At 37.0% G+C, this 12,530-nt stretch overlaps 1 protein-coding gene across 3 annotated transcripts in view; it reads right to left on the bottom strand.

Moving 5' to 3' along the window:
• LOC139962043 (cAMP-dependent protein kinase type II regulatory subunit-like) overlaps positions 1–12,530 on the bottom strand; it is a 114,923-nt gene that overhangs the window by 5,816 nt on the left and 96,577 nt on the right. The window contains exon 11 of one of the 3 annotated variants that reach the window (XM_071961881.1): positions 470–527. In XM_071961881.1, coding sequence (XP_071817982.1) covers positions 470–527 — 58 coding nt within the window. Of the gene's footprint in view, positions 1–469; positions 528–10,576; positions 11,247–12,530 lie in introns of those variants that run through there. The other 2 variants (XM_071961882.1, XM_071961880.1) reach the window with 2 other exon arrangements.

The following is a 12,530-nucleotide window of genomic DNA, read 5'->3' as shown; positions in this document are numbered from 1 at the left end:
TGGACTTGAATTAACAATGTCATCGTTGAGCTATACAAATATGGAAATGAAATTGTCACGAGGTATAGGCATGGTTTCATATTTGCTTATTCCTTGGAGTGATCACACCTTTCTCCTTCCTTAACAGAAGTTCATTGACAAAATCTTGGGAGATTTTTGTTTGATTTATGCATATTAATGACATCTTTGGGCACCCAGTTACCCACATCCTTGCTCACAACCGTGCAAGTGTGGACATACTTTCATTGCAGACTTGAGTAATGTTTAGGGGAATACCAAAGAAGAAGAAGTTACCGCAAACTTGTGTCTCCACTATATTTCATCATACAAAATGATACAAAAGATTTCCGAATGCCCCCCCCCCCCCAACAAACAACAAACACATTTTCTTAGCTACTCCAAACCTAGTTGAAAATGACACCAGCTTTCTGACAAGAACAGAAATAGGAGAGAAAGAGAAATGTCATACCTCCAAAATACTGCCCTTTACTGATCCTAGAAACTTCTTTCTCTGCCTCCGTTCCATCCTGCAGAAGTGAAGGAAAAAAGAAGAAGGGGGGATTAAATATTTAGAGCACCATTTATAGCAGAAGCTAACCTCAGGGAGGCTTTTATATCATTTGTTTTAAATTATAAATGAGATACATGTGGGGGGGGGGGGGTTGGAGGGGGCAAGGAGAGAGGGGAAAGCAAGGAAAATTGTAATTAAGGGGGCGTCAAAAAGTCTAGTGATTATAATGAACTTTCATTTCTTAACACAAAGGATGGTTACTTTGGTGATGTAAGAAGAAACAAAAAAAAAAATGTTTTATTAAGTACCACAAGGAATGAGTTTTGATGAAATTCAACAGTTTTAAAGTCAGTTTTGAAGAGTGTATAATAAATTAATTTCCTGCTTCCTACGAGTTTCCAAACATGAATTTGTCAAGTTTAGATCAATCTACTGTAAAGAAAAACAGTAAAGGAAAAATTTGAATCAACTGGTTACATTTCATTTACCAATATTTCTCTCACCAATCATATTTACTTAACTAATTACTAATTAATATTTACTTAATTAATGTTACAATAGTTCAGATATAGATGAACAATTGACAAAGTCTTTCATCTTTAATTGCGCTAACAAATTTGACACATATCATAGAAATTCTCCCAAACAAATCTATGAAAAAACAGTTTTCAGCCTCAATTCTTACAAATGTATACTAGACTTTAGGGTTGGTCCACAATTTCATACCAAACCTACAGGAGTAATTTTTATGATGCTCAGAATATTAGATGGACAAATTTTGATTGACTATAAGAAGACACATTCCAAAAGTTGTCCTTCAAGTGAAAGCTATTAAAGGTCTTTGCACTATTTTTTTTTCAAACTACTTACGAGACCAGCCGATTCAGTTTCGTTGCAAATATGACATATAATTTACCAAGTACTTCCTCCAACTGACTACTACATAGTCCCAAGTTTCTCTTTCAAGGCTCTGAATAATTTGTTTAATATATACAATCTGGCATTTTGCACAGCTCAAAGTTTGGACAAAAAATATCTAGGAAAAGAAAAACAAATCACTAAACCCAGGATCTAATTTGCTTCAATTTAGTTTGAATCGAGTGTCGTCTGCTGCGTCCATAAATTTCACGATTGTCAGTTACTACTTCCTTTATTAGTTGAAGAAACAATTTCCACACCTCCATCCCCCCCCCCCCCCCCCTCCGACTCCTTCCTTTCCTCCCAAAACAAGACAAGAACAAACGTGGCATTTGGAGACTAACGTCATTTGCTAGAATAAATTGCCCCCGTTTTTCTTTTTCAAGCTTTATATAGCTGATACATCAGATGCATAGGATGAGCTAAAACATGAGAAGGTTATACTGTGTAATGGTATAAGCTATCATGTCCTTCTGAGCAAACTCTGGATCAATACGAACGGTGACATACTTAAAATCATCTTCAGGAGCTTGTTAATACATGCCTAACATGAATGACAGGATTGTGGAAGAAGCAAGATATGAATCTTGTAGTTTCTGCTTTAATAGACATATTTTAAGCCTCTCTTAATATACAACATAATTGGAAGAATTTGTCAATGTTACAAGTTATCTTAAAGGGTGTGGTCACTAGAGGCTAAAGGTTCAATATTACCTATGCAAATGCTTACTTTGAAAGTCATACACAGAATGTGCAACATCAAGATACAGAGTCAATATGTCAACTTTTTAAAAGAATTAATAAAAATAATAAGAAGAAATCTGTATTGCCAAATACCATAGACAGTCAATTATAGTAAAATAAAAAAGATATGGTTGGACGGATATTAATTTTAAAGGCATTGCTATACATCTTGCAACCAGCTGTTATGTAAATGCTGTCTTTGCTTTTAATATTTGCATAGAAGCTACATACTATAAGGCACTAAATGCTTTATGCATGGAAAGTTATACTGCATAATATGTTTATATGTATATGAATATGTGTATGAGAAAAATGCATGTAGCTGGGCTCTTGCAATTACTAAGGAGGATCCAACTACTGAGTTTAAAGTTCATCCAAGCTTTACTTTTGAAGCTAGTTTGGGAAGGATTGACAATAGGGTTCTGCTACTCATTAAGATGTATCCCCATACCAAGTATGGAGTTAACCCACCCCCCCCCCGCTCAATGAACTAGGTTAGAGAGTTTAACAAGCAAGAGGGTATCGAAATCACACCTATATGGTGACATCCCTATGTTCCAACGTCTCTATGTTCCGACAAAATGTGACCAATTTTTTTTTTGTGACCAAAATTTTTTCCGACCAAAATTTTTGCACGAAAATTTTTTTTAAAAATGTGACCCAAAGTTTTTTATGACCCAAACAGTGCTTGTGACTGAAATTTGCTTGTGACCCGAAATTTTTTGGCACTCAAAATTTTTAGGTCCAAAATCACGAGTCCAAAAAAAAATTTGGTCACAAAATTGTTGGGGTCTGAAAACTTGTTTTCTTGGTACAAACGATATTTTGGAGAAAAAAAAATTGTCCAGAAATATTTCTTTTTGTCGGAATATAGAGAAGTCAGAACATAGAAATGTAACCCACCTATAATATAAGCACACACAACATCAACATTGCTAGATTCCTTTTGCCTTCAAGTAATTAAAAAACCAGGATTGATAAACAGGTGGTACATGATGGGGATTGGAAAGACTTGTAGAGAGTGTGTTACTTGGAGGAATTTGATACACAATACAAACACTTAACATATTCTGACACAGTAAGGTGGTTTCTAACACTGGTCACCACACATTATTGTAGTCAAGTATTTCTCAACAGTTACTGCAGTGCAATAGCTATCATAACAATAAAACTCCTAAAGTTCAAATCCCAGACATAGCATTTTGCTTTTTTTTTTTTTTGCTTTTAATTTTCTGACCTTTTCAATCTTTCCAAAGTTCCATTCTGAGGTTTAAATATTAGAAACGAGCAATATTTCTTAACAGATGCAGTGGCACAGTTGGTAGTGTTCTGCAAGGGAGTGTGCCATGCCACCGGTTCAAATCCAGGTTGAGGCTTTTACTTTTCTGATCTTTTCAATCTTTCCAAAGTTACATTCTGAGGTTTAAGTATTAGAAACAAGCAATATGTCTTAACAGATGCAGTGGCACAGTTGGTAGTGCTCTGCAAGGGAGTGTGCCATGCCACCGGTTCGAATCCAGGTTGAGGCTTTTACTTTTCTGATCTTTTCAATCTTTCCAAAGTTACATTCTGAGGTTTAAATATTAGAAACGAGCAATATTTCTTAACAGATGCAGTGGCACAGTTGGTAGTGCTCTGCAAGGGAGTGTGCCATGCCACCGGTTCGAATCCAGGTTGAGGCTTTTACTTTTCTGATCTTTTCAATCTTTCCAAAGTTCCATTCTGAGGTTTAAATATTAGAAACGAGCAATATTTCTTAACAGATGCAATGGCACAGTTGGTAGTGCTCTGCAAGGGAGTGTGTCAGACAAATGCCATATCACCGGTTCGAATCCAGGTTGGGGCTTTTACTTTTATGATCTTTGGAGAAGGTGGAAGTATAAATATAAGAAACGAAGTTTAGGCCTTGGGAACCAAAATGGTGTAAATGGCAGCACCGTTACCAATGGATCGTTGGAGTGGCAGTTCGATTCCTGGGTGAGCAATCTCTGCAAAAGGAGTTCGCTGGCAAAAGGAGTTGGCCGGATGGGTCAGGTAACCCTGACAAGGTTCCAAAGGTGAGTTCCGCGGCAAGGGTGAGTTGCGCGGTACCCCCTCCCCCTGACAAGGCTCAGGCGTGGAAGGGTGAGTTGCGCGGTACCCCTCCCCCCTGACAAGGTTCAGGCGCGGAAGGGTGAGTTGCGCGGATTCCCTCCCCCCTGACAAGGTTCAGGGGCGGCCCCTCCCGTATGGGAAAAATGTTTTGATGAAAAAAGTACTAAGTCCCAACAACTGGATGTTTAAATATTTCTAAAGAAAGCATTTTCAGCAGTCCACCTTATGGTCTGGTGGTAGAGGAGAAAAATATGCATCACAAGGTCCCTGGTTCAAACCCAAGTGTTGCCTTCTTTTGCTTACAAAAAGAATTTATGCACACTCTGTGGTACTAAGTGGATATATTTTTATTATATATTGTATTTATGTTTATTCTGTAAGCTGCTAAGACACGTCATAGTAGCCTGACGGAATAAACATAAATACATTAATAAAAAATATATCCACTTAGAACCACCAAAATACTGCACATTAATTCTTTTTGTAAGTAAAAGAAAGGCAATAGGAATAGGAAAACAACAAAAAGTACACACACAAAGCACTACTGATATTTTACATGTTTTAGCAGCTTACAGAATGAACATCAATACATGCATAAAATAAAAATCCACTAAATACCACCAAAATATTGCATCCATTTAGAACCGAACATTCTATAACAGAGTGAGATGAGTTTTATACTCCTAAAAATCATATCTTAGCAATGAGAGGGACAACAACAATTTTCTTTCCAATACTATTTTTTTTATTGATTAATGGATACTCTGAATATGAGATAATTCTTTAAAATGCCAGATCAGTTCAATGACAGGGACTTTTCTCCACCCCAATTAATACCTTTGAACTACCTATCCCAAAACAAAGTGTCCCAATTAAGTCATTTCTCCCTCCACCCTCCCCCCCCCCTCCCTTCCTATCTCTATGTATATTGTTTAACTCCACTATGGCCTACCTCAAAATCTTATCAATGACAGGGACTTTTCTGCACCCCAATTAATACCTTTGAACTACCTATCCCTAACAAAGTGTCCCAATTAAGTCATTTCTCCCTCCACCCTTCTCACCCCCCCCCTCCCTTCCCATCTCTATGTATATTGTTTAACTCCACTATGGCCTACCTCAAAATCTTATCAATGACAGGGACTTTTCTGCACCCCAATTAATACCTTTGAACTACCTATCCCTAACAAAGTGTCCCAATTAAGTCATTTCTCCCTCCACCCTTCACCCCCCCCCCTCCCTTCCCATCCCTATGTATATTGTTTAACTCCACTATGGCCTACCTCATAATCTTAGCAATGACAGGGACTTTTCTGCACCCCAACTAATACCTTTGAACTACCTATCCCAAACAAAATGTCCTAATTAAGTCATTTCTCCCTCCACCCATCTCCCCACCCCCTCCCCCTCCCATCCCTATGTACTCCACTGTGGCCTACCTCAGAATCTTAGCAAGAATAGAGTTCTCAATGCATTTAAACAATTTGGGAATAAACATTTTGGAAAAACAGAATGGTTATGCGAAAGATTTTCAAAGCATTTGCTTTCATTGTAAGAATACTTTTTACTCGCATTGCATCAACATTGTTTCTTTAAATATTCCAGATTTCATCATGATGATTGTCAATGTTAATTAGTCAATGCAAACATGCAGCTTTAGAAAGTCACTTCTATCTATGATTCTAGACATACTTGCTGCTGCACTTTCCCCACTTAAAAGGGCATTGAATTTTGTTTGCAGAAAATATCAAGAATTACTATGTTATGTCAAAAAAACACACAACTCCCCAGGCAAGGATAAAGAGAATTAACAGTGAAAATACAGCAATCTGTGAGCTATTTGAAACAAAATTGTGTAGCGACTGGTGAAACACCTGCTTCTCTATATATATGACCAATATATGATAATTAACATTATAATACCTATTTTTGGGATAGAAAAAATAGCAAGTCTGAGACGAAAATAAAGTTCCAGCTTCATAGCTTGTTTTGTAAGTGATACAGGTCTATAACAAACTGTATATGACTCATATTTTTCATATCTCTGATCAAGAAAAAGACAGTCCTTTGCAGTGCATTAGTTCACTTTACTATGACGATAAGTTATGCTTGTATCTCGAGTCTTGAGGCATTAATATGATGATCAAGATTTAGCTTTTAGTTCCAGGTTGTTTCACATGATGAGTGGTCGAGGGTGCATAAACGATACAAGTAACATTACACACAGCATTTTGGATTGAAATTATGGCATGGGGTTGCCAGATATGGAGCGCCATTTGCATCCCCTCACCAACTATAAAGATAAACCCACCATGTACCGTCTGAGTTTATAAGCGAAGGCATAACACACATACAGTATCTATGCACACAGACGCAATCACGGCCGCAGAGATTCCTTTCTAACTCCGACGAGGAATCAACACTCCAGTTTTCTTGAAGCATGCGATTATAATAATAAACACTACTGGCTTTTGGTTTTCTGTTACCTTGCTTAAGTTTTTCCCCCTTACCAGCTCCACAGAAAGTAGTGAAATACTGTCACAACCAGAATTTTTTGGACCTTTAAAATAAATAACGCTGTTCTGGTACTCAATAGGGTGGACCCAAACACCAAGTATGAAGTAAATCCAAGCATTCATTTTTAACTTAGATAGTGTTTTACAAGGTTTTCAAACTGTGACGTCTAGTACACTCACAACTGACCTTTGACCTCTGCCAAAAACATAGGATTATTGTGATTTCTTACTTACATCCACATGCTAAGAGTGCAGTCCATCTAAAGGTTTGCTTTTGGTGTTATCATGTTTACAAGGTTTCAGACTTTCACAACTGTTGGCCTCAAATGACCTTTGACCTCCACAGAAAACAATGAGTTCTTCTACTTCTACATGGTACATCCACATATTAAATATGAAGATCGTCCACCTAACAGTCTTTTGTTATTGTGATAACAAGTTTATGTTGACCTCTGTTGACCTCAAATGGCCTTTGAACTCCATAGAAAACAAACTTATTCTTCTACTTGATAAGGTGCATTTGCTCACCAAATATGAAGTTCACCCACCACACAATTATCGTATTTACAAGCCAGACATCCCACACACACATCTCACACATCACTTAGATTCCTTTTATCCCTGTGGCAAGGATTAAAAAACATAGATCATACATTTCTCTCCAATGCCCAAACAATCCCCCCCCCCCCCCCAAACCCATTTAATCTGTAATGGACCAAATGTTGCATTACAATTTAAAAGAACCTTCAAGAAGAATATTAATGAAGTATATAAACTTGGATGCTGCAGACTAATTTAATGTTACCTCGTTAATCTTACTCCCATATTGCCCATCCAAACATTCCTATCCCCATGAGAACATGTATACACATAAAATGACATCTCAAAAAACAAATATTCCTCGCGTCGTTCTCAGCTCCTTGCATGTCCCATTTCACTTTGCCGACATGTTTTCTCTTCGGATCGTTCATCTTTCGAAACGAGATACGAGTCTCAATTATTTTAAAAGGGGCTGAGAGATGATTCGTCAGATATGAGGAACTGCGAGGCCTTTTTCGCTATCAGTCATGTTCAACATTTTTCATACAAAGAAGCACAAAAAAACAGTCACAAATTCCAACAGAATAAACCATGATGTCGTCATCGTAATAAATTGGTTATTTTCACTTTCTTCTTTCTGAAAAGCCTCTCCAATTTACAACTTGCCTAACTTTGACAGCGCTGATATTGAAAGTCGAGAGTAATGGAATAAACACATTTTATTACATCTCTGGATTTAATGGACTTTTGTATATATGTCTATCTCATGTAGATAGCGCAGGTATGCCAAACGCACTAAATGTACGGAGACGATTAGAGACACTCGTTATATGTAAATCAGCCTGTGTAGGTTTCGCATAAATTTGACCACGGGTGATTGATGGGAAAGGGGTTGGACGGGAAAGTTCACACATAAAACTGAACGTTCTTAAAGCTATCTCAAAATATCATTTTCTTTACAAAATTAAATGTACTAGTGATCAACCTAGTATGGGTAAAAACACTAAAAAAAGATAAAAATAGTTCAATTCAAACTTTTCTCCTTCCTGAATTTTATCTCTGGGCTTCATTTTAAGTCCCAAAGTGTTTAGTTGTGCAAAATATTAAAAGCTTCTAAACCGCCGCAAGGAAATGACTGCCAAATATATGTTCCTTGAAGATACTGCGTTTCTTTTTAGATGGACTTATTCTTTGATTTTTAGAGATAATTTATATAAGAGTGTTAAAAAGAATTTCTCCCACGAGAATGAGGAAGCTGACGGGGAAAAAAAATAAAATACAATATAAAAAGGTTTATTCTAGTAATTATGTTTTGAGGTGGAAAAAAAACAAATCTGGTTTTCTTGTTCTAAAAGATCGGGCTGACGACTAAACAGGTCACATGATCATGCCACATCATGCAATCACAGTCTTGTGTGATACAATCGTTGTGTGTGTGGATGAATAGTATTTATACTTACGGTCTTCTGGGAACGGCAAACAACACAGCAATATGGTAGTAGCAATGATGATGATGGTGAAGGAGGAAGATCGAAGCATCGGTGATAAGATCAGAGAAGAGCAAAAAAAACAACAGGAACGAGAAGAAGAATAAAAAAACAAAGAATGTCCAAGTAATGAATTCAACGAGGATAATCATCCAACGAGCTGAACAAAAGCTGTTTTTTGAATTAGGGTTATAAAGCATGAATCGAATAACATGTGAATGCATCAATTATAGTATTTGTCGACGATGAAACGATCGCCCACAGTGAATGCAGCATGATGACGCTGGATATTCTATTGGAAGGGCGTGGCAGAAAATAACCCAGCAGCCTGGATGAAATGACCGTTTCTAATTAAAGCAAGCAATATTGATCTTGGAGAGTCTGGACCGTACAAATGACGGAGAGAATTTTGATACATCGGGTTCCAAATATTTTTTGTGAACGAAACGACCGCAGCCGTTCGATGCAGATCGTTAAACACAATTCCGTTTCTGCTGGTTTTTGACAAAGGTTGGCCTACGAGCGACTTTAAATGGTTCCCATCTTTGAGGGTCGTATTAAACAATCTGTTTTTTGACAAGATCCTGTTGCAGACGAAAAGATTCCGACCTGCATCGAGGAGAGAAAGGGGGGGGGGTTCTGCTTTATACATGGGTGAAGGGAAGGTTTCATGATCGACAATGACTTTAACATTGCACTGAAAGAACGTTTATATAGATACTTTGGTTTTCCAATCAAAGTATAAAATGAATTCAAACAGGCTTGATGAAAGCACAATGTTCTTCAATAATGCAAAATATCATAACAGCAATTAACAAGAACAATTATGAACGATGAAGGATGTAAACTCTGTCGCAATGAGGATGTATTTTTGCTCTAAATATCTAAGTGTATTCTTACAAAAGCAAAAAGTTGCAGTTTTTAAAACGCCTAGATTTTACAGTATAGTAAAAACAGCCTCGTGCAAACAAAACATTTCAAACATATCTCACATATATCAAGAATGAACTTATGCACAACAGGATGACAAACGTAAAATAAAAGATTTCCGATAACATTTTTCATCCTCAACATCTCACATTAACCTTAAAACGAACCGGATTTCCCTACAGCTATGGGTAAGAGATATTGATAGATGGCGTGCAAATCTAGCGATGTAAACTATTTTGTCTTCCATGGCCGTGTCAACTTGTCGGCCACCAGAACACCCCCCCCCCCCCAATTAGTAGTTACGACTCGATTCGTTTTCATCCTTTCATCCACAAATGTCGTAAGAATTTATGATAACAATTCTGAAGCTCTGTTTTGTATTACCAAAACAAAGCCTTTTAATATTAAAGCTTTTTAAGAGGCAGTTAAGCCTTCAAACAGCTACACAAGATTTCAACACTAAATTATTTCCTGATATGAGCATATATCCTGTATAATGATAATCAGCAAAGTATCAATTTTGTTGTAAGCTGCAATGAGCTAGTATGAAGTGTGAGATTGCCAAGTTTCTAGCAAGTTTACCCAATTTCTAATTCCTCCCCCCCCCCCCTCCTACAACAATAGCCAATCTACCAGGTATTACTAAGTAAACAAATATCAATTCATCAAGTATTAGAACGAGGTTCCTTTTAGCTGCAGTTTTGCTCTCGATATGAACAAGGAAGTATATACCAAGTCAATAATGACTCACTTCCCTTCTCCCCCCCCCCCATTTTATTCATATTTTTCATGTTAGTATTTAATCACATGCAAGTAGCACATCCAAAATATCAAAATCTTCTGCTTTTTATTATGCCATTGCTGGAAATGTAACTCTTGTATAAGATGCAGCTATTATGGTTATTAAGTTTGTTTTTTTTAGTATGCAATAGTGTCAATAATTAACCAAACTCCATGCGCAAAAGTTCTACTTTAATCCACAACATTAAAAAAATCATTCCGGGGCAAAACTGTCTGATATTGTTGGTTTAAGGCTAAACTGTTTGCTCTCTTAGATTATATGTAACTTTATGAGTCAAAATCGATAGCTGTTTAAAGACAAAAAACCATAATTTAGTCGATTTACAGCACTGAGACTAGATACTAACAGTAATATGATCGCTCTATGGGCAACATTGGTGGATGGTAGGTCTAGTCGTACGAGAAATAAAACTCGAGTTTAGAAAGAAGTGAAAGAGAGAGACAGAGAAAGAGAGAGAGAAGAATGAAACTAGGACTCACAAGAGAAAGTAACGGAAGGAGAAGCAGAAGGAATGAAATGAAGAATGGCAGAGCGACGGACAGACGGTAGAGTTGGCAGGCATACGGCGATGGGAGCAGAGAGGCAAAGATGGACGGGTTTTGGAGGGAAATGAGAGAGGCATAGAGGATGGCGGTGGTAAGCAGAAAGTAGCCGAGGTAGTCCAGGAGGGTTCTGAACAATGACCTGGGATGACAGAGACACTGCTACAATGTGAAACAAAACAAAAGATGATAAAATTATGATTTTTTTTTGAGTGGTAACAGGGACATACGATAAGAAACGTTACATGACGAGAGTTTTAATGCAGAAAGACCAAAAGAAAAAGAAATGAAAAAGAAAATGATGCAAACTCCTGTTGGTTGTACAGTTAACTCAACATGATGAGAAATTTTACAAAGAAGAGAGTATTACAAACAGATAAACGAGGAATTTATTTCCTATTGCATGATAGGCTCGACATGATAAGAGATGTTACATCCGAGATAGAGATGAACTTCTTTAAACTCGGTACGGTGAACAGCGTTATATAGAATTTAATACAGAAAGACCAAAAGAAAAAAATTGAAAAAGAAAATGATGCAAAATCCTGTTGGTTGTACTGTTAACTCAACATGATGAGAAATTTTACAAAGAAGAGAGTATTACAAACAGATGAAAGATGAATTTATTTCCATTGCATGACAGGCTCAACATGATAAGAGATGTAATATCCGAGATAGAGATGAACTTCTTTAAACTCGGTGAGCAGCATTATATATAGAAGGAAGAGAGAGAGGAGAGTATGTAGGAACAGAATTTGGATGAAGTACTCCGGTTGCATAATTAACTCAACATGATGAGAAATATTACCTAAAAGCAAAGAGGGTAAAGGAAAAGATGTAGTTCCTTTGGTTGTATATACATGATATAAACTGCATGGTGAGAAGTGTTATATATAGAAGGAAGAGAGAGAATGTAGGAACAGAAAAGGATGAAGTACTCCTGTTGCATAATTTACTCAACATGATGAGAAACATTACCTAAAAGAAATAGGAGCGTACATGAAAAGATGAACTTCATTGGGCTGCATACATGACATAAACTCGGCATGGTGAGAAGTGTTATATATAGAGGAGAGAGCGAATGTAGGAACAGAAAAGGATGAAGTACGCCGGTTGCATAATTAACTCAACATGATGAGAAAGAGAAAGAGACTAATGGAAAAGATGAACTTCTTTTGGTTGAATGTACATGACATAAACTCGGCATGGTGAGAAGTGTTATATATATAGAAGGGAGAGAGAGATGGAAGTGCGTTTTGGAACAGAAAAGGATGAACTACTCCGGTTGCATAAATAACTCAACATGATGAGAAATATACTACGTAAAGGAGAAAGAGCATTTAGGAAAAGATGTAGCCCCTTCTGGTTGCATCTGTTAACAATAACCTGATGAGAAATATTATAGAGAAAGAGAAGAGATGGAACAGGAAAAGAAGAAGATAACTT

This window comes from Apostichopus japonicus, chromosome 20, assembly GCF_037975245.1.
Source record: "Apostichopus japonicus isolate 1M-3 chromosome 20, ASM3797524v1, whole genome shotgun sequence".
NCBI classification, from domain to species: Eukaryota; Metazoa; Echinodermata; class Holothuroidea; order Aspidochirotida; family Stichopodidae; genus Apostichopus; species Apostichopus japonicus.
Note: the sequence above shows the minus strand (reverse complement) of the source record. Positions and strands in the feature narration are given on the sequence as shown.